This window comes from Carassius gibelio, chromosome A10, assembly GCF_023724105.1.
Source record: "Carassius gibelio isolate Cgi1373 ecotype wild population from Czech Republic chromosome A10, carGib1.2-hapl.c, whole genome shotgun sequence".
In the NCBI taxonomy this organism is placed as follows: domain Eukaryota; kingdom Metazoa; phylum Chordata; class Actinopteri; order Cypriniformes; family Cyprinidae; genus Carassius; species Carassius gibelio.
In genome coordinates this window covers 19,682,698-19,704,855 of record NC_068380.1, presented here as the reverse complement: position 1 = coordinate 19,704,855, position 22,158 = coordinate 19,682,698, and the positions used below count along the sequence as shown (strand labels likewise).

The window sequence follows — 22,158 nt, the reverse complement described above, 5'->3', positions numbered from 1 at the left end:
ATTTTTTTTTTTTTCAAATAATCTCCGCTGGTAGATGGCGCCAAATATTACAGTAAGGGAACTGCAGTGATACATTAAATATCGTTGTTTAGCATGAGAAAAAAAGGACGCGATATTGATGTGCGCATGCGCAGTAAACCTTGGTAGGAAAATCTGACGGGTAGGATAAAATAGGACACCGGCACTGCCACTGATCCCCAGCAGAAAAGACTACATATGCATTATGTATATATATCATATATATGAGATAAAAATAACTTTAAATCCTTTAAAATGAGTAATATTTTGAAATATTTGTACAATTTAGAATAACTGTTTTCTATGTGAATATACTGTTTATTTCTGTGATCAAAGCTGCAGTTTCAGCATCATTACTCCAGTGTCACATGATCCTTAGCCTCTACAGTACTTTTGAGTGGTATTGTAATGCATCAGTTTTCACAAAAACATAAGCAGCAAAAACTTGTTTTCAACATTTTCAAAAAAGTTTTTTTGGTTTTAAAAAATAAACTCTTTGTACATTATAGAATATATATATATATATATATATATATATATATATATATATATATATATATATATATATATATTATGTCATTCACTTTTACGGATACATAAAAGAACACAAAATAAATTAATTTCTAAATAATTGAGCAAATACTTTAATAACCGAAAAAATAAAATAGAAAACTTATTCAACAATACTGATTAATGGTTTTATTCTGTCTGAACAAAGACACATCAGTTTTGAACAGTAATTGGATTTCATAAAAAATTAAGCAACAATTAACATTCAATGTCTACCGAAGAGTCTGATCTGGAAATACGGAAAACTATCTTCTGATTTTTATCTATACCTCGTATTAACCGTTTCTGGACAATATTGAGCTGCTGAAACATCTTGCCATGTTCAGACACAGACACTGGACCACAAACTGTTTGTTGACCGACAAATATTTTTCACTTTTAGAAAAGACATTTGATAAACTCTTTGTACAGTATGGAAAATAAAACTTTAATCATTGGAAAAGTAATTACATTAAGTGCTTTCTATACGGACAATTCAACATTTCTCCATTAGCAAACGGACACCTGATGTTGTGATCAATTATCAGAATAACAAAGGGACGTTACGCGTGTGTTTCAGAGGACACCGGTCTCAGTGAGGAAAGTGCTAGCCTCCAGGATCATACCCTTCACATAAACACGTACAGTATAAAACAGAGTGAGAAAGTCCTGTGTGCTGAAGACGGTGTCGGCCAGAGCGAAGCCCAGCGTGGAGGGGATGAATCCTCGGCCGTACTCCACCATCCAGGTCCCGGCGCTCCACTGCACTGACGTGGCTTCTCCCGCCGCGTGCACGATCGTGTCTCCTGCCACAACAAACACAGACAAGCTTCACGCCTCAGATCTCAAAGCACTGTTAGACTGAACTGTGTGTGTGTGTGTGAGGTATGGCTGTAGTACCTGGATAGTAAGTCTCGCTTTTAGTGCTTCCTTCTTTCCACTGCCTGAACGTCCCAGAAATTATAGTGTCGGATATTTCTGCCCAGTAGCGACCTAAAGGAGATTAAAATATGAAAGCAATGTAAAAATATAAGAAATCCTAATACGGGAAAAAAAAAATAAACAGAAACACTCGTATTTGGAGTCAAAGTTGCATTTACTGTAGAAGCATGAATAAATAAATAAGTATATATATAAAGTGTGTCTATATATATATACTGTATTTATTATACTAAAACAGCACTGTTATATATATATAAACAGTGCTATTTTAGTATAATTTATATACCATTATAGTATTTATTAAGATTTAGATTTAATTATTATATATATATATATATATATATATATATATAGTAATAATAAAACAATATTACAAAAAATTATTTTTATTTTATTTTTCAGTTTTTCTGTAGTTTTATTAATTGTAATACTTCAATTTATTTTATTTTAGTTTCAGTTACTGTTAATGGTGATTCCCATTAGATTATCAATATAGTAATACAGTATTTTTATGGTAATAAAGAAAAAAATATTGCCATACAACTTTTTTGTATGTTTACAGATTGTAGTGCTTAATTTAAAATAATAACCTCACAGTGCAAAATAAATATATAAATATAAATCATAATGATCTTACAGTACCCTTCATGTTCTGGAAGCAAAATATATCTTTTTATGTCTTTCTTCACTTTTTGAGGACAAATAGGGCCTGGGGATGTTCTTGACCCACCTGAGTGTCCGCCTGTGTCCACGGCTGTCCCAAACAGCAGCACATACTCCGTGAGAGAGGCGTGCAGCAGACACATGGAGCCCATCCAGCCGCCCGCGTTCACAAACACCCACTGCAGGTCCTCATCGGGCAGGATGTGACCCGGGTACCTCTTCCTCAGCTCCAGCACTACCTTAGAGAAGGCTTGCTCGTGGTCCTGGCCTGAGGCGCACACACACACACACACACACACACACACACACACACAAACAAAAACATCCATCCAGCTTTATTTATCAGACGAGTGACAAGCTATTATATGAGTCATTATGTTACCACTGTGGTATCTGCTCAAAACATTTTAAACAACTCTTTTATATAGACAATAAGACCATGATTTTGAAGCTCTTCGTTGCTTCAAATTGTAAATAATTATAAATAATTTCTATAGAGACCAGTTATCGCAATATCTTAGCAGCAGACGTTACTTCAGAATAGAAACAGGGTATATGTGTGTTTCCTCACCTGCATACTGTTTGGCTAACCTGGCAACGTCTTCTTTTGTAAAGACATACTGTTTATTTGCCATCCAGTATCTTATAAACTGAACAGACAACACCAGAAAACCAAGAACCACCACCGTTTTTAAAATAACTCTTATGAAAGACATCGTGACCTGACCACAAGTGACTGTTTAAAAGTAACAGGCTGCCTGAGATCGCAAAAGACATTAAACACACTTCATTCGGACACACGGCATGGCACACATGAAAGGTGACGGACGCTGACGCGAGGTGACGTCACGCCTGGGGCAACCAATCGGCTCCCACAAACAGTGAGGTCTAGTCCAATGAAATCGCTTGGGAAGCTGCACGGAAGAAGGCGGCGCGAAGGTGCGTCATTATCATCAACATTGCTACTAAAATGCGCAAAATCTACTCGCGCTCTTTGTTAGCAGCTACAGTAAAGCACATCTAATAAATGAATGTATTTATGTATGCGGTATTATTTATATTCTCGAGGAAGCTGTAGACTTGCCAGCGCTGTTCGGGTTCTTCATCTTTAGAAGCCACATGCTGCGTTTAACGTGCGCAGCAATGTTCACTTGAGGACACTTAGGGAGGAAGATCAAATTAAAACTAACTTGAAATTCTTAAAAGAAGGAATCAATTAATTCATGTTTAAAGATCCTAATCGGGTAGATCACGTAATTACAGGGGAGTCTTATTAACCCTTTAGAACCTAAGGCTAAAATTGGCCGTTTTCACTCATTTTGGTTTATTGAGTATAAAATTATAACATAATGTGGTATCTTCAAGTGTAAGGTGTCATTTTTTTCAGAAAAAAATAGGCTTTCAGGAAATTACAGTTATTGTACATTATTTAGTGTAATGAGTTAGTAAATAGAATTAAAATAGACAAAAAAATTAAAAACGGGAAGAAATTGTACTGGTTTTTATTTAGAAAAAATCTGAAAACTCATGATCGAAAGAATCTAATGCCTCAATCTTGAAAAAGGAACTATAATACATATATACAAGTATTTTTGAGACACTGGATTGCACGGTTTTCACTCAGGAGCCATTTGTGGTACTCCAGTTCTCCAGGCGTTTTTGGATCCTTCAATCCAGTCATTTAAATGTGGGGCTCTCTGAAGCAGTTCCTGTCTACAGTAAAATGGACAGTATCAGCAAACCCATGTTTGATTCAAAAGATTAGATATGCCGATATCACATATGCAGATTTATTCTCTAAGCTTTGAACTGTGCATGATTCGGAGACAAATCTACATGTGATGTAACGTTATGAGCTCTTTTTGTTTCATACCCCTGTTGTTTGAATCTTGTTTGAATACTCTAGTCTAGGAGTCACGTGATGGCGGGCTGTGCAGCGGTCATGTGATTTAACTGAATCATTTTACAGAATCGGTTCGTTCGGACAGTTTACGTCCGATATATATTAAATATTAGATATATATTTAATATATATATTATGTATCCAAGCTCTATTGATGTTGTAACATTACCTCACACAGAAATATTCAATGTATTTTTTATTTCAAATATATAATAGCTAATACGGTTTAATCAAACTGTAACTGATTTTTTTTTTTTTTTTACCTTAGAGAATAATTTGTAACAGTCACATTTACATGCACATTCAATAGATTGAATTGATTTTGAAGTTTGTATTTTGTTTCTTATTTTATATTTTTGAGAATGGTTTTATTCAGCAAGAATGCAATAAAGTAATCAAGTGACAGTAATGACTTTTCCTTTACACTTAAAAAAAAAAATCTGTTTCAAATAAATACTGTTCTTTTGAACTTTCTATTCATCAACGCATCCTGAAAAAAATATTTATCATATAGTTTCCACAAAAATCTGAAACAGCACAACTGTTTTCAACTGATAATAATCAGAAATGTTTCTTGAGCAGCAAATCATCATATTATAATGATTTCTGAAGATCATGTGACACTGAAGACCGGAGTAATGATGCTGAAAATATAGATTTACATCACAGGAATAAATTAAATTTTTACGTACTTTACATTTAAACCAAAAACAGTTATTTTACATTTTAATACTCACACAATATTGGTTTTTATTTTTTATTTAATCAAATAAATGCAGCCTTTTCAAAAGCCTTGCAATGTCTGGCCTCATAGACTTCAATTGTAGGTACGTAGAAAAATAAATAAAAATAAAATATTACTCTTACTTCCCAAATTCTGCTACCAGAGTTGTTGGTGCCTAATATTACGTTTCCAAATGTATTTATTTATTTTGGCAAATCACCTGTTCTTTAACATGGAATAAGTCCCAGTGGTGTCAGTGATCTTTTCCAATATTAAAATGCACGCATAATGTGTTTTTGAACCCAGAATTTACCTGTAAAAGAAACTGAAGGCTTGTAATTACTGAAATTCATCGAAGGGTAGTGTATATCCTTTTCTTTTTTGTGCTGAATCACAGCAGTGCCATTTCCCATCCTTTTATATGCACTATATTTTCAAGTATCAAGTTATCAGATTGCAGTCAAATGGTCCATTTACAGGATTTTAAACAATCATGATCTTATAGTCATACGCTCTCGACACCTCTGGCTCAGCCTGCAGCATTATGGGAGCTTTTTTACGAACACAGATGAAACCATCTTCTCTGTGGAAACTGATGTGTCTGCAGTCATTATTCAACATTCTCTGACTGAGCAGAAATAAACAACAAAAAACCATTGATATCCTTTCCTTGAACTTACATTTTTCTCCTTCTGCTCCTGTGAGTTATACATCTATGAATATTCAGTGGCACAGTTTTTTTTAAGCCTGAAAAGTGTTCTTGGCTGACTCTCTCATCCGTGGATGTTATTATTTAATGATTAATTAAATGCAGAAAGTTGCCAGGCTACTTTACATTCAGTCAAGATGTTGAGGATGCACTCTTGAACTCTGGCACTATTCGATGTTGCTGTGTTCAGATATATACGTTTGGCTGGAAGCAGCTTGTTTAGTCAAATATTTCAACCTGCAAAGTTTCATTGCTAAACATTTCAAGTGCAACCACGGACTTTCTGTTCCAACGTTTTAACCAGTTACTGATAATCCGTGTTTATAGGTTCAGATCATCACCCGCTTTTCCAAAGCAAAGCAGCCAGAGGTGTTTATTTATTCTTTTTTATGAACTAAACTTATTAACTAGAAAGCCTAAATATTCAGCTTAGGCATATAACTCATTCTGCGCTGTTTGTCAGACTTGAGTGATATTTCAACAGTCGTTTCTTGTTGAGGAGAGGTGTGCAGATACTCATAAATGAAAAGTCATTGCCGTTATCATAAATCTGGATAAGGCAGCCGCAATAGGATTCTAGGATCTGTGAAAAAGTGTGTACAATATTAAATAAATGCATTTTATTTAGTAAACAATATAATATGTTAAATAGTAATAAACAAATAAATATTTAGTCAACTTAATAGATACTAAAGTGTTTTCCAGATAACACTTTACAGCTTTTTACGGTAAAACATTAGTATTTTTCACAGTATATATGGTCCTTTAGTTTATAACATGACAGTGTATTTATTTTTTTAAGGATGGGGTTCCCACGCAAGGCCTGAGTTGATTGTAGACCCATTGCCACCAATGATCTCTACGATCAGCTTAAGATGCTTTTGAGAAGCGCAGCCCAGATCTTTAACCAGAAGTCTACGCCACCCTCCCTTTTTTATAGTTTTCTTGCTGTTCCTTATAGCACATTAGCACAGATTGCTGTAGATTGGAGCAGCACTGAGGGATACTTTGTTAGTTTGGTTATTGTGGCTCGTGGCCCCTCTGAAGCGCTGCTAATAAACTATTTCCCTGAGTTTAATCGTGCTGCCTGTAGAAACGGATTGTGCTGCCCGAACACCTCAGGAGAGGGTTAGCAGAGAGGAAATAACTAAATATCAAGGCAATAAATGAGGATGCGTCACATCAAGACTTTTCTGGCATCTTGCTTGTGTTAGTGTATTATGTGGATTATTTATGAAATCACAATTTTTCACATTCTATCTTTGGTAGTGTCCTTCAATCAGTGGTGGACGAAGTACACAAATCAAGTACTTGAGTAAAAGTACAGATACGTATAGTAAAATATTACTCCAGTAAAAGTACTCCTTTTTCAATTTTACTCAAGTGAAAGTACAAAAGTACTTGATTTTTTATGTACTTAAGTAAAAAAGTACTGAAAGATAGATGTTTGCAATTTTATATAGGCTAACGTTACTTAATTTAATTTTAGCACGTATTTTTTTTATAATCCTACTGCTCAAAATACCTGGGATTGTTTTCAAAATAACCACTATATGGAGTCAAGATATATTTTTGTTGTGTATATGGACTACGTAGACGAGAGTAATGTTCACTGTGAAGCTTACACTGTGATTTACCTGAGAGAAAACAGAGATGACCATCTGATTTTCACCAGTAAGAAAAAAGTATTTTAAAGTTTGTTGTTTTACAGAACATCACAGTTATATATGACATCCCTTATGAAACAAAAATATATTGCAGTATATTGGAAAATATCATGTAATATATTAGGCATATATTCTTATATATATTTATTTTTTTCCAATATATTGCAATATGAAAGCGGCAATCATTTGTATATTTTTCAATATATTATATAATATATGTATCATCAATATATTATTAAATGTATTGAATTATATGATATATTAGAAAATAAAAAGGGAAAATAATATATTACAATATATCACAATATATTTTAAGAAATATATTGGTAAATATATTTTCCTTTCGTAAGGGATGATAATAAGGCCTGAAGTTGGGAAGAACATTTTAAGGAAAATATAATTATATTTTCATAATGATTTTTTCCTTCTCAAATCTTGTCTGTGGTGTAAAAACACCCATGGCCAAATGGGGTGCATCTCTCCCCAACTTTGATAATTACTGTAGTTCTGAACATCACATCCTTTCTTTTGTCCCTAGATGTAATCTCTCTCTCTCTCTCTCTCTCTCTCTCTCTCTCTCTCTCTCTATATATATATATATATATAGGTTGTTGAATAAAAAATATTTGGGCATTTTTTATAAAAAATTACCTCAAGTTAGCACCAGCAAGCTTGTTAGCTAGACAGTTAGCATCAGCTAACAATTTTTACTTATTTTCAGTACGGTTATGAATAAACATTCATGTCTGTCTACTCGTCTAGTTAATCCAAACAATATAACATTACTGTTGATAAACAATATATAAACAGACGTCACATAGGACATGCTAGCATTTTAATAAAACTGTTAATATTACGGCAGCGGGGAATTTGAACATGCACGAGTTATTTTATTTAATCTGTGTTAGTTTAATGTTTTTTCTTTTTTTACCTAAAATGCAGAGACGCTGATTGATGTGTCTGCATCATAGACAGTAAAAGAAATCGTCTACACTCGAGCATTTCAGTGGGCTCACTCTTTACAGCGGATTTAGTTCCCAAACAACTGTCAATTTTGACCTAAATATGATTTTCAGTTACAATAATTAATCCAAAATTTCGACATTAATAACTTTAGCAACATCAGACGCACACGCGCTCACAAGATCTCCCGGTTCTTACTGACTCGCACTAAACGGTTCATTTGAATCAGTGAGTGGTCGACTCCAGAACAGCTGCAATCGGATCATTCTAATTCGTAAACGAATCGTTTGGTGCGATTTGCGATCCGATTTAAAAGTATATTTTGAAAAGATTCAGTTCGTTCATGATGAATCAGACACAGCTTCTGCGTGTCGGAGCACGTGATATATTATAGGGAGTAACGATATGTTTTATGAAATGTAGTGAAGTTAAAAGTACGATTTTATGCTTTGGAATGTAGTGAAGTAAAAGTAAAAGTTACTCAAAATAAAACTACTCCAGTAAAGTACAGATACTTGAAAAATGTACTTAAGTACAGTAACGAAGTAAAGCTACTCCGTTACTGTCCACCACTGCCTTCAATTCAAGTGTTTGCACACTTAACAGCCACTCCAGTGTAGGTGCACTTGGGTTAAAGTGTCTGATAAATCACTACTTGCACAATGAAATGGTTTAGTTAGGCATCATTCAGAGTTGTACAAAACAATTCTCCATTAAAACAACAACAACAAAAAAAAAAAAAAAAAAAAAAAAAACATTATTTTTGTTTGAATTAAAAGAAATGCAACATTTATTTATTTACTTCTGTGTGACTGTCTGAACCTTATTTAGAAATGTCAGTATGTTAAAAATGTATTAAAAATGTTTGTCATTTTTAGTTTGCTTTGTATTTCATTTTGTTACATCATCATTTTGATTGTTTTCATAAAATATTTGATGTTTTTTTTACTTTTTTATTTAATTTTTGAATTTTGTAAAACTATTAAAAACTATTGATTTATATTTACAATATAAAACAGATTTAAATCTATACATATTTATATAGTCATGATACATAATACAGGATTTAGAGCTTTATCATGGTTACAATTTGCCAACTTACAGCCGAAAAGTGATTCTAATACACCCGTAGATTTAAAGACAAATCAGTCCCATAATTTGTCAATATTTCATTCCCCTTTCTCTTTCTGGTCGTATCATATTGTTTACACTAGGTGGCGCTTTAATCAAAGAAGTGAATGCTGTGAAAGAGTCTTTGCACGAAGTAATTCAGGCCCATTATGCGTGCACAGTGATTGTCACTTAGACATGTTTTATGGGAGAGACACCATTAGATCGTCTAGTATCCTGATTTCTCTGATCCCTAGTGCTTTCCGTTTGATCTCCTCCACACTGGCCCATTAAATGCACTTTTTTTGAAGGCAGAAGAGAACTGTACAGATGCCGAGGATCTGATCTGAACAGGCACATGTGTGTGCAACCATCCAGTTAGGAGCGTAGCAGAGGAGGCCACAAACACAGACCCTGCCAACGGACGCCCAACACTAATGCACTGGGATCTGACATTGTTTTCAAAGTAGTAAGAATATCGCTCGAGGCACAAACAAGTCAAGGACGTCTAACAGAGAGAGCTGGCTGCCCCACATAAAGCCTGAAAGAGGAGACTTTGGAAAGTTTGCAGGCACAGCTGTTGGGTATTTTATTTAGGGCTGGGAGTAAACTGAATTACGCTATTTATTTATTCATAACTCTGCCGGGATGATTTCCAAAGGCGAAGTGTAACATCCAATGTATGTTTTATGATGAATGCTGCTTAGATCATGACTGCAGACAGACAGATAGATAGATAGATAGATAGATAGATAGATAGATAGATAGATAGACAGACAGATAGATAGATAGATAGATAGATAGATAGATAGATAGATAGATAGATAGATAGATAGATAGATAGATAGATAGATAGATGGATAGATAAGATGTTGCTGAATATATATGGGTGCAGGTTTGTACATCTCGTCCTCATTTTTATCTTTTGGTGCACCTGTTACTTTACATTCACAAGCAGAACATTTTAATTTACTTTGCTCTAAAATACAGCCTTAGGGCACATGACTCATCTTAAAAAGAAAAAACAAAAAAAACAACATTTTTAACACTGAGTCTCTCTGGGGGGGTGTAGCAACTTAATGAAACATTTGCACCATTTTTTGCCCCAGGAAACTTTCTCTTTAGAAGCCGTGGAGTCACAGGGAAGTGATTGCATAAGAGTGTGTGTTTAAAGGAGGCGGAGGCAGGGACGGCGCTCGATCGGGTCCTGTCCCAGTCCTCCTCATCAGTGTTAATTGGATCAATTGGGAGATGTTCTTCAGTCAGGGTGTCTCAGCGCTGATCAATGGCAGGCAGGGTGGAGCGCTTCTCTGGCCTCTCTGGACACATTAATGCTCCTGCGGGGGAATAATAGAGCACTTCAAAGCATTCCAGGGATATGAATGCAGTGAATTAAGATGTTTTTGCCAAAAGATAGTTAACTTTTGAGCGTGAGAGAGTTCCTGAGCCACAGTGGCTTTTTGACAGACTATAGGTTCAGTTTAACCAAGGTATTCTGCTTAAAGGTGTCAAATACACTTATAATGTTAGGTATATTTCTTGTGCCAAAAACAGTCATATTTTAGTTGTATATGACTTTTTTCCACAATTTTTGCTACTGTTCCTTAGGATCAATAGATAAATGGCCTCTGTTATGACCGGCTAACCTTCATAAACAGATGTTCACCACAAAAGAAATGTTTTCTTGCACAATCAATGCCATTTTGTCACTTTCAACATCTCACTAGTTACTTTTTCAGCATATCATATTACACCCGCTGTCCCAGAATCATATGCACAAGAATGGATGTGAATGAAGCACAAAATCTAGTGTTTTTGGATAACTGGGGCTAGTTGAATAAATCTAGCCTCTATGCGAAGACTGTGTTTTAACAACAGAACTAGTCTGACCAATTAGCAATTAGCCAATAGATAATGAATCTTATTTTCCAGATTCAAATTAGACCAATCTATGTTTTAGGGAGCCCCGCACATGACATGCAAGAAAAAATAATAAATTGTGCACAGGATTTACTAATTCGTTCCCTCAATATACTAAAACATGCACACGATTACTATTGCATTCCCTAGATTTGCTAAATAGTGCACAAGATTTAGCAAATCGAGGGAACAGATTAGTAAATCGTGCGCACAATTTATAAATCAAGTGAACACAATACTAAATCGAGGGAACGCAATAGTAATCGTGTGCATGTATTAGTACATTGAGGGAACTAATTAGTGCAAAATCGTGCACACAATTTAGCCTACTATTTTTTCCTGCATGTCATGTGTGGGGCTCCGTAATGTTTTGATGTAACTGACTTAAAAAGTTTTTACCAGTCGTAAAGAATAACATTTGGTGTTACTATATGATTTTAAGGCTGATTTTCAGTCCAGACCCCCCAGTTGCAAATCAGCCTTAGAATCATCTAGTGTGCGATTAAAACCAGATAAACCCTGCCTTAGTGTATACCCAGCATAAAGGTCTTCAACCCTGCTCCTGCGGACCCACTGTCCTGCAAAGTTCATTTTTAACCTTCTTCAGCTCGACTGGTCTGAGCTTGATTGGCGGTTTCAGGTGTGTTTGAATAGGGCTGGAGCTAAGGTCCGTTGTTAAAATCTTTTAAGATTTTCAAAATATGACAGATCACAAACATGAGGACAAAATATCCTAGATTTAATCGTTGTGCTCCTATAGTGTGTGGTGTGGATGTGACAAAGCACACACCGACAGATTTTCAACCAGAGTCCAAACTGTGACCACAGGAAATCTCTCAAAATCAATTCTTCAAACTTGAGAATAAACATGGTGTACAACAGAAAGAAATTGCAATGACATTGTTTGTTATGCTTCCTTCTTTCAGCAGGCTTTCTGATCGGATAATGTTATGTTTCACACGATAGTCTCCAGCAGTGGTGGACAGTAACGGAGTAGCTTTACTTCGTTACTGTACTTAAGTACATTTTTCAAGTATCTGTACTTTACTGGAGTAGTTTTATTTTGAGCAACTTTTACTTTTACTTCACTACATTCCAAAGCATAAAATCGTACTTTTTACTTCACTACATTTCATAAAACATATCGTTACTCCCTATAATATATCACGTGCTCCGACACGCAGAAGCGGTGCCTGATTCATCATGAACGAACTGAATCTTTTCAAAATAAACTTTTAAATCGGATCGCGAATCGCACCAAACGATTCGTTGATTGCAGCTGTTCTGGAGTCGACCACTCACTGATTCAAATGAACCGTTTAGTGCGAGTCTCCAGAAGTAAGAACCGGGAGATCTTGTGAGCGCGCGTGCGTCTGATGTTGCTAAAAGTAAGTTATTAATGTCGAAATTTTGGATTAATTATTGTAACTGAAAATCATATTTAGGTCAAAACTGTCAGTTGTTTGGAAACTAAATCCTTTGTAAAGAGTGATCTATTTAAGCCCACTGAAATGCTCGAGTGCAGACGATGCAGACACATCAATTCTAGGTAAAAAACAACAACAAAAAACCCATAAAATAACACAGATTAAATACAATAACTCGTGCACGTTCAAATTCACCGCTGCCGTATGTTAACAGTTTTATTAAAATGTCCTATGTAACGTCTGTTTTTATATTGTTTATCGACAGTAACATTATACATATGTATATTGTTTGGATTAACTAGAAGAGTAGACAGACATGAATGTTCATCGTACTGAAAATAAGTAAATATTGTTAGCTGATGCTAACTGTCTAGCTAACAAGCTTGTTGGTGCTAAGTTGATGTAATTTTTATAAATAATGTCCAAATATTTTTATTCAGCCACCTATATATATATATATATATATATATATATATATATATATATATATAGTTTACATCTGGTTAGAAAAGGATGTGATGTTCAGAACATGGTAACTACAGTAATTATCAGTGGGAAGAGATGCACCCCGTTTGGCCAGGGGTGTTTTTACACCACAGACAAGATTTGAGAAGGAAAAAATCATTATCTTTATTTACATTTTTTTTTTTCGTAAAATGTTCTTCCTAACTTCAGGCCTTATTATCATGTCATATATACAGTAAAGACCAAAAGTTTGGACACACCTTCTCATTTAGAGAGTTTTCTTTATTTTCATGACTATGAAAATAGTAGATTCATGCTGAAGGCTTCAAAACTATGAATTAACACATGTGGAATTATATACATTTCAAAAAAGTGTGAAACAACTGAAAATATGTCATATTCTGGGTTCTTCAACGTAGCACCTTTTGCTTTGATCACTGCTTTGCACACTCTTGGCATTCTCTTGATGAGCTTCAAGAGGTAGTCACCTGAAATAGTCTTCCAACAGTCTTGAAGGAGTTCCCCGAGAGATGCGTAGCACTTGTTGGCCCTTTTGCCTTCTGTCTGCGGTCCAGCTCACCCCTAAACCATCTGGATTGGGTTCAGGTCCCGTGACTGTGGAGGCCAGGTCATCTGGAGCAGCACCCCATCACTCTCCTTCTTGGTCAAATAGCCCTTGATGCTTTCAGTGTGACTCTACAATTTTCATAGTCATGAAAATAAAGAAAACTCTTTGTATGAGAAGGTGTGTCCAAACTTTTGGTCTTTACTGTAACTTTGATATTCTGTAAAACAACAAACTTTAAAATACTTTGTTCTTACTGGTAAAGATCAGATGGTCATCTCTGTTTTCTCTCAGGTACATCACAGTGTAAGCTTCACAGTGAACATCACTCTCATCAGCGTAGTCCATATCAACAACAAAAATATATCTTGACTCCATACAGTGGTTATTTTGAAAAAATCCAAGGTATTTTGAGCAGTAGGATTATAAAAAAATATGTGCTAATATAACATTAAATTAAGTAGCCTATATAAAATTGCAAACATCTATCTTGCAGTACTTTTTTACTTAAGTACATAAAAACTCGAGTACTTTTGTACTTTCACTTGAGTAAAATTGAAAAAGGAGTACTTTTACTTTTACTGGAGTAATATTTTACCATATGTATCTGTACTTTTACTCAAGTACTTGATTTGTGTACTTCGTCCACCACTGGTCTCCAGATCGTATGCGCGATAAACAGATTGATAATGAAGGGAGGACATTCATTGACTCCAAAGCACCACACGACACAGTCAATACCAAACAATATAGGAAGAATGTATTCTTCTGGAGTGCAGGAATGCAATATACATTGCAGTGTATGCATATGTATATGTGATGTATGGTACATAACAGTACAATCAGTTAAAATGATCTTCATAAACATAGTATGAAGTATGTAGTACAGTATGAGAGTGTGTAGATCAAAGGTGTGTAGCCGGAAAGTTGTAGGTTTGAACCTCTCAAGGAGCAATCACTGAGCTATCAAAACACTTACAGGTCCTGTTTCAAATAGTACTTGCTTACTTGTGTTTATACAATTTCCGAAATTATTTTTTGGGAAACAACAGCCATCAGGGCTGTAACCTTAATAAAGGCAACTTAACTAATTTACCCCTAAAAGGTTCGTAGTAGTATCTTAAGTGAACATATTACTACTCTAAAGTACTAAAATACACCTTTTAGGGGTAGATAAGGTACAGAGGTGTCCCTTTAAGTGTATTGCTCCAAGGACAACCTCTTGTACTCTTAAAGGAACAATTTTTGTGACAGTGTAAAGTTCATAAGGCCATAAAGCAGGGTGCATCTGATCTTGTTCCTGGTGGGCTACCTTCCTGCACATTTTAAATCCAACCCCAATTAAACACACCTGAACCAGCCGATCAAGGTCTTCAGGATCACCAGAAACATCCAGGCAGGTGAACTGGAGCTAAACTTTACAAGAATTTTGCCCTACAGGAACAATATTAACATCCCTGCTGTAGAGTGACCAATTTGTGATTTTTAAGGTTCAGAAGGGAGCTCGAGTGCAGGGATCTATGTATTCATGGCAAAAGGAAGCACCTTCAGTGCTTTTGCTGAGCTAGCATTGTTGCAGACTTACAGCAATACGTCACAGAGCCAACCTTCGGTTACTCCAGGGACACCGAATCTGTAACTCAACACCGTGTCCTAACCTGAGATTGTGACAAGCATTTTGTGGTGAGTAGACACTGTGAAATATCATTGGTCCAGATTACACAGTAATTCTACAGTTGCATATTGAACATTTAAGATTAAAATATGTTCTGATTGGGTTGTGACCAACTAAATGTCATTGGAAAATTTTGTCGCCCCCTATTTAGGAAACAAAGTGCAGTTTTTTTTTTTTTTTTTACCTTAAACCACATAAACACATCAGACCCCTTTAATATATCAGGTGCATTCAACCCTAGTGAAAAATAAATATACTAAAATAGTTTAAACATTTATTTCATGCTAAGTATACTACAGATGCTTTTAGATATTTATGTACTTAATAAAAATACGCTGGGATTGCACTTTTAGCATACTAAATTGGTAAACTATAGTCTGCTGAATTGGAACAGCTTATTTTGTATTTGTGTGGAGGTAGTGCTGAGGTCCAACTAAAGATATATACTGAAACATATTTGATTGTGCTAAAGTGGAACTATTGCAAGTATACTTCAGGTAAACTTTAAATATCTTGCATTTAAAGACCGATATTACTCAAAGATCATACAATCCTTATCAATAAAGACATTAAAACACATTTTAGTACTCCAAATAAAGTTTAATTAAAATGTTTATATCAGTGCCTCGAGCGAGGTGCCAGTAAATATGTTCATAAATTTGAACTATTCTGTACTTGGTATGAAATAAATGTATTTTTAAATATATTACTTTTTCACTAGGGAAGTCACTTTGGTTAGAGCAAGATGGCGATCTATTTTTATAATTGCCTTTATAACTCTACTTCTACAAAATTATGAATGAAGAATGTGCTTCAGGGGGCTGTTCCATAATAGCAGCTTAGAAAAGCGGGGATTAAAGTCCAAAACCTGACTTGAATGAGACGAGCTAAACATCCGCGCTTAAATTGGTTCCATAACAGTAAGTTGAGGATCATGTGATTTTACTAATTTGAGTCAGGTTTAAATAGTCTAGATAATTGCGCGTGCACGCCATTGTTTAAAAGTCCTGAAAAGTCGAGCATGGGTCAATCGATTTACTGTGGGCTACCATGGCAACAAAAGGAAAAGATAGAGCAGCGATGTTCACGGCAACGGAACAGCGTTTGCTATTGGAAACATATGAAGAATTTAAAGATGTCATCACCAAAAAAGGCAATACAGCGGCAATAAATAAAGCAAGAGAGAAAGGTTGGCAGGAAATTGCTGATCGTCTCAATGCGTAAGTAGCGGTGTAAGCTATTTTAAATAATTTATCAACATTGAATGTGTGTCACAATACATTGCAAAGTTTGTGTGTGAATAACAGTAATGTTAATTGCTTTCATGCAGCAGCAACTTAAGTGAAGGAAAAAGAACCTGGCAGCAGGTGAAAATAAAATATAAAAATATAGTTCAGAATGGTAAGTAAATCTAATGGGATGTATATATGTAATCAATGCCAGCTTGAAGTTACAAGTATTCAGGGTTTTTTTTTTTTATGTATTTTTTTTTAATTGCAGCGACCAAAAAGAAGACTGAGGTTGCTGGCACTGGGGGAGGGCCACCACCAGCCAGCTTCACTCCTGCAGAGGAGCTGGCTTTGGAAATTAATAAAGGGAGGCCCGTCCTTGAGGGAATAGAGGGGGGGACATCATCTAAAATGATATCACGTAGTATAAGGAGTGAGTATATAAAAGGTGTGTGTGTTTTATTAGCATTATTCATTCCTGACTAACTGATTTCCTCCTTCCTTAGGCATTGTAAACCTAAGTACATCATAGCAGTAATGTCACGTAGAAGTACTTGTGCTACTGTAATGGTGCATTTTGGTAAAAAAAAATTTTTTTTTTCTATCAAGATTCTGTATGCTGTATGGATCCACCAGACATCATGTTGCCTGTGAGTATGAGACCTTTTAAATAAGACATGTATGCTAATGATTTTAACTGAGTTTAATCAGTGGTCACAGGGAGAAGTGATGGGAGTTGAGGAGGATGAGGAGACTGTGTCTGTATGTTCAAGGAGGCCTGAGGTAGTCACAGGTTCCATGTGATACTTTATTGAATATAAAAAGTGTACTTGTGTGATAAAATGATCATAATGTGTTTTCAGGATGCTGACACTGTTCTAGAGCCCTCTCAGTCTGGGACCACATGTGACAAAGTGAGTATTAAGAAATGAAAACAATGTGACGAGTATTCAATGAAATAACTTAAATCTATGTTGCTACAGAACCCAGAAAACATAAAAGGAGTGTATAAACGCTACCTCCTTAAACAAATGGAAGTGATTGATATCGACATCCAGTATAAAAAACTGAAGATGAGGAAGTTGGAGCTGGAAATTCAACAGCTACAGAAAAATGCAAGTAGAACTACCATTTTTAAAAAAGGAAAAGGAAAAAAAAATGACCTTTTTGATCACTTTCCACAACATTTATTTGTGCGTTTTCACCCCTAACAGGCAGATTCACTCTGAATAAAGACAAATCACATTAAATACTTTGACTTCTGTGTGTTTGTTCAACTAAGGAGAAAGTTGAGGGGCCAGTGGAACATTTTAGAGGCTACACATGGTTTAGATCATATTAAGCAAAATAATTATTTGCATATGTGTCTCGTATAAGTCTGCCTGTTTCGTTTTCTTCCAATACTGCCTCATTGCCCCAGTCTTCCTCTTCAACAATCATTGGTTGCCTCTCTCTCCTCAGACAATGTTATGGAGCACTACACAAGCAACTACAATGTCACATGCCCTAGGTGGAGTCACTCTGAGGTGCTTCAGGCACTGAAACCTTGACTTTATCAGCCCAAATGCCATCTCTATACGACCTCTTGTGCGTGCATGGGCAATGTTGTAGCGGTGCTGTGCCTCTGTCTGGGGCTCCTGATAGGGAGTCAAGAGGTAAGGCAGGCATGGGTATCCCTTGTCTCCCAGCAAAACTCCTGAGAATTCTCCTGCATAGACAGAATGAATATATAGATATATAATTTTTTTTTCTTTTTTATAAGACTTTTTGCGATTTAAGTGATTACTAGCATACCTCTTGCTAGTTGCTGGTAGAGAGATGAGGCTCTAAAGATTCTGGAGTCATGCACAGAGCCTGGCCATTTGGCCTCTACATTTGTGATGATGCAATCTGCATCACTAATCATCTAAAATAAATTTAAACCTGTAGGTCACTACATTTGAATTGCAATGAACTAAACACTGGTGCCCAGCTTAGTACAGAACACTCAGTGCTAGAGCATAGCCTTCAATATCATCTCAGTGGGAACGTACCTGTACATTGATGCTGTGTACTGATTTCCTATTCACAAAGTCCGCTTCATGTGGACCAGACGGACACTTAATACGCACATGGGTGCAGTCCAATGCACCGATAACATTTGGGAAACCTAGGAAAATTATTTGTTTTAAATATCCCATGTAAAATCAACAGTCAAGAAATATTTCCATGTTTTATAGTTATTTGAACTTACCAGCTATTCCATAAAAGGCATGTTTAATGGTACGAATAGCTTTGTGGCCAGGGAATGTGATGAACACATTGAGTAGTCTTCTTAAAGAAAGGTACACAGTTCGTACAGAGCGGCAAACTGATGCTTTGCTGATATTCTCTGCATCTCCAACTGTGTACAAAAATGTTCCACTGGCAAAAAAGCGAAGTGCAATGCACACCGTCTGTGGGACTGTGAGCGCTCTGTTGCGGCGTGTATTATTTGCAATGTATGGGCTTAGTAATCTACAAATATATGCAATCCCATCTCTTGAGAACCTATATCGCTCATACAGGTAGCTGTCATTAAAAGCCAATTGGTCTGACCTGTCTCTGAAAGTTCTCTCTCTTTGAAATGCCCTCCGCAAGACTATAGCTCCCTCATCCACCACCTCATCTATGAAAGGACATGCCATGATTAAGTTTGGAGACGAGTTCAGCTCCCTATTTATATACTTTTAATTAATTACCAAACTCATTAACCAAACTCACCAATTAAACACACAAGTTTTGAACATTTCTTAGTGTATTTATACCTTATAATTTCTTACATTTATTAGTAAAGTACATTTCCTTATTTATTTATTTATATTTAAAAAAAATACTAATAGTGGTTAAGTAAAATAAAATGACATCGAAATACCAGCAGGTGAGTATAAATGGTATGCTCGTTAAGTCTGAACTCAGACTTAGCCTGACAGTTAGCCTGCCCCGGACCAGGTTAATTTGCCAGCATAAGTTGCCGGGGGAACTGAGTTTGAACTTTTTTAAGTTTGATTTATGAAACTGAATCTACCAAAAATAAGCTTGACTAACCGAAATAAGGCTGGCTTATACTTTAATCTTGGTTTATGGAACAGCCCCCAGGTGTGTTGCACCTGTTTTTACAACTGTATGTTTTTATTAAATATATGTAGGTGCTGTAAACTGAATCGTAATATATTTTAATTCTACAGTATCTTAATTGTACAATACCGTTATATTTTGCACATGCAACTTAGCTTAGCTTATATATATATAAAGCTAAGCTAAGTTGCATGTGCAAAATATAACGGTATTGTACCGTTATATTTTGCACATGCAACTTAGCTTAGTTTTATTGTATATATATATATATGTATATCAAGTTTACTGTCAGGCACTGCATCTATTATATCCTGCATATTTTCTTACTGACAACCCCCCAATTCAGAAACTCAGGGATTAAAGGGCTTTTTTCATATGTTTCTATACCGATCACATCGCATTAATTCATACAAAATCGCCACGTCATAAAATAGTTAATTTTTTCTTGTAAAGTTATAGTGAGGCGAACAAATCATTATCTTAGGGTGCAGCAAAGTTTATTTAAATCTGAGAAGCATCTACAGGGCGTTTCTACATTAATTGCACAGACTGTACATTTTTCAAGCTATTACACTGTAAACGGTCTAATTTTGTTACTGTACAAAACACAGTAAACTATTTCTATAAAATATTATTGCATTACTGATATTTTGCATAGAATACATTGTTTAACAATACTATTGTACAGCTGTATTTATTACCACTTTTCTTACGTTGCTGCTGTTCATAATCTACATATAATCCTACATTGCATTCCTATTTATATTCTGCTCATATGCTCATACACAAACTCTGCTTAATACTGTATATAGCATATAACTCCACTGTACATACTGTAAATCTGTAAATCACTTACTCTACACTTATATGTAAATAAAACACTATACTTTTGCACTTCTGGTTAGATGCTTACTGCATTTCATTAACTCTGTACTTGTGCTCTGCATATTGACGATTAAAGCTGAATCAAAAAAAAAAAAGAGACTGTTTAGTGACTACTCCGGATAACACCGGTGGTTATCTCCTCTCTGTTAAACACATCAGAGCATGTGTTCTGCCTCGTCTTCGCGATTTACAGACCCCGAAGAGTGGTGAATTTAGCCGAGTCAATATTTATCATGTGGAGTAGTCAAGGGCAGATCCTGCTCAAATCCTTTTATATCGCCCTTGAGGGAGGTGCCAGTAAGTCTTAAAACTCCCTTCGACAGGATGTTTCCTTCTGAATGGCAACATGTGCTCTGAGCTCTTCATGTCTCAATAACAGAGCGTGTTTTGTCTGCACCTGTCTGTTTGAGTGTGCTTTGGGTTGTTTCTGTACACTTGTATACAGTTTCCTGTGGCTTGTTATGTCTGGGTTCTTTGAAAGGACGTAAGGTCTTTTTCTTCTGTGTTTCAGATCTTCGAGAATAAAGGTGCCATGATGGGCTGCTCAAAACCCCTTCCTAACTGTCAGGTACGCCGTCACCTTGTTATTCCATTGATGTCCCCTTTCTCTAGCCCTTCTCCTGCCAATTAGCGTTTGCCCCTGTCTGCTCGGAGGCAGAGAGCCATACAATTATATTCTGCAGATAAAGACGTTTCTGCTGCAGTCTTTGACCATCTGGAAGACTTTTATTTTTTTTTAGGCTGGAATAGGTCTTTAACTGTCACCTCAGTGCAGAGACCCCTGATGAGATGGGGCTAATGCAAGCAGGAGCTTAAAAAGCCTGTAGACTCCAATTAGGGAACTAGAGAGATGTTCCAGGGAAAGCCGTCTTTTCGCTCGGAAATGGCTCTCGAATCTCGTTCTTAGAATGAGTGGGTTAGTCTTGTGGGGATTCTGGGATGTTTTTAAAAGAGGAGGTCGCTGGGATGGCAATGGGGTGGAAAACGTTGCTGCTTTCATCAGTTTGATAGCATTCGGTGTAAATGATGTGTTCTGTTGACATCTTCATGCTTCCGCTCTGACTCCAAGCAGCAAGGAACTTCTGTTTCCTCTCGTTTCCCTTTTTCAGGCTGTCTGTCTTACACTTGTTTCTTCTAAGCGCAGGAAGCCTGTCACTGTCGTGCCGTGACAGCACAGCAAGTCAAACTCTCTGGGTTGGCCCACACTGAGCTCCCTGTCACTGAATGCATGAAGTGTTTATGGCTGTGTGTTACACGAGGGGGCAGTAGAGAATTTTCAGATGGATTGACATACAGTAAGCTCTATTTAAAGAAGCTGTCAACCACTCACTTTTCCATATAATACTTTTTTTTTTTTTTTTTTTTATAAAACCATACCTGAAGAATGAAGGGTTAACGTTCATAGCATAGATTTAAGATTTACCATTTATTTTTCAGCCTCATCACATCTGATCTCTGGTGCCGATGGACTAACTTGTTAAGTTCTGATTGATATGGTTTAGTTGGTTGGAGAAAGTCAACTTTTTGTGCAATTGTACGAAATGTAATGCATTTCTGTAATGCAGCAACAAAAATGAATGCAGTGCTACTATCAGTAACAGAAACGAAATAAAACTGAATGCAAATATGTTTTTTTAGCTGAAGGAAA

At 35.9% G+C, this 22,158-nt stretch overlaps 3 protein-coding genes and 1 long non-coding RNA gene across 7 annotated transcripts; 2 read left to right on the top strand and 2 right to left on the bottom strand.

Moving 5' to 3' along the window:
- Window positions 1-702: 702 nt before the first annotated feature.
- Window positions 703-3,030, bottom strand: LOC128021481 (sigma non-opioid intracellular receptor 1). Its single transcript, XM_052608717.1, has 4 exons — window positions 2,744-3,030; window positions 2,240-2,440; window positions 1,468-1,560; window positions 703-1,373 (listed from the first exon to the last, which is right to left on the bottom strand). The coding sequence occupies exons 1-4, from the start codon at window positions 2,886-2,888 to the stop codon at window positions 1,144-1,146; spliced, it is 669 nt and encodes a 222-aa protein (XP_052464677.1). The 5' UTR covers window positions 2,889-3,030; the 3' UTR covers window positions 703-1,143.
- Window positions 3,031-16,189: 13,159 nt separating this feature from the next.
- LOC128021479 (uncharacterized) lies at window positions 16,190-17,842 on the top strand. 4 transcript variants are annotated; one of them, XM_052608715.1, is made up of 8 exons: window positions 16,190-16,520; window positions 16,631-16,701; window positions 16,801-16,977; window positions 17,139-17,179; window positions 17,241-17,312; window positions 17,393-17,443; window positions 17,513-17,648; window positions 17,748-17,819. In XM_052608715.1, the coding sequence occupies exons 1-8, from the start codon at window positions 16,351-16,353 to the stop codon at window positions 17,756-17,758; spliced, it is 729 nt and encodes a 242-aa protein (XP_052464675.1). In that variant the 5' UTR covers window positions 16,190-16,350; the 3' UTR covers window positions 17,759-17,819. The 4 variants fall into 4 exon arrangements, with proteins under 4 accessions (XP_052464675.1, XP_052464673.1, XP_052464674.1 ...); XM_052608713.1 differs by having other exon boundaries at window positions 16,634-16,701; window positions 17,513-17,842; XM_052608714.1 differs by having other exon boundaries at window positions 17,250-17,312; window positions 17,513-17,842.
- A 128-nt stretch (window positions 17,843-17,970) lies between these two features.
- On the bottom strand, window positions 17,971-19,579 carry LOC128021480 (putative nuclease HARBI1). The gene is made up of 3 exons (XM_052608716.1): window positions 18,563-19,579; window positions 18,324-18,435; window positions 17,971-18,237 (listed from the first exon to the last, which is right to left on the bottom strand). Exons 1-3 carry the CDS (start codon window positions 18,707-18,709, stop codon window positions 17,987-17,989), a joined length of 510 nt encoding a protein of 169 aa, XP_052464676.1. The 5' UTR covers window positions 18,710-19,579; the 3' UTR covers window positions 17,971-17,986.
- A 1,290-nt stretch (window positions 19,580-20,869) lies between these two features.
- On the top strand, window positions 20,870-22,158 carry LOC128020679 (uncharacterized). The gene is made up of 3 exons (XR_008185373.1): window positions 20,870-21,078; window positions 21,655-21,805; window positions 21,948-22,158. It is a non-coding gene; the product is annotated as an uncharacterized LOC128020679 (long non-coding RNA).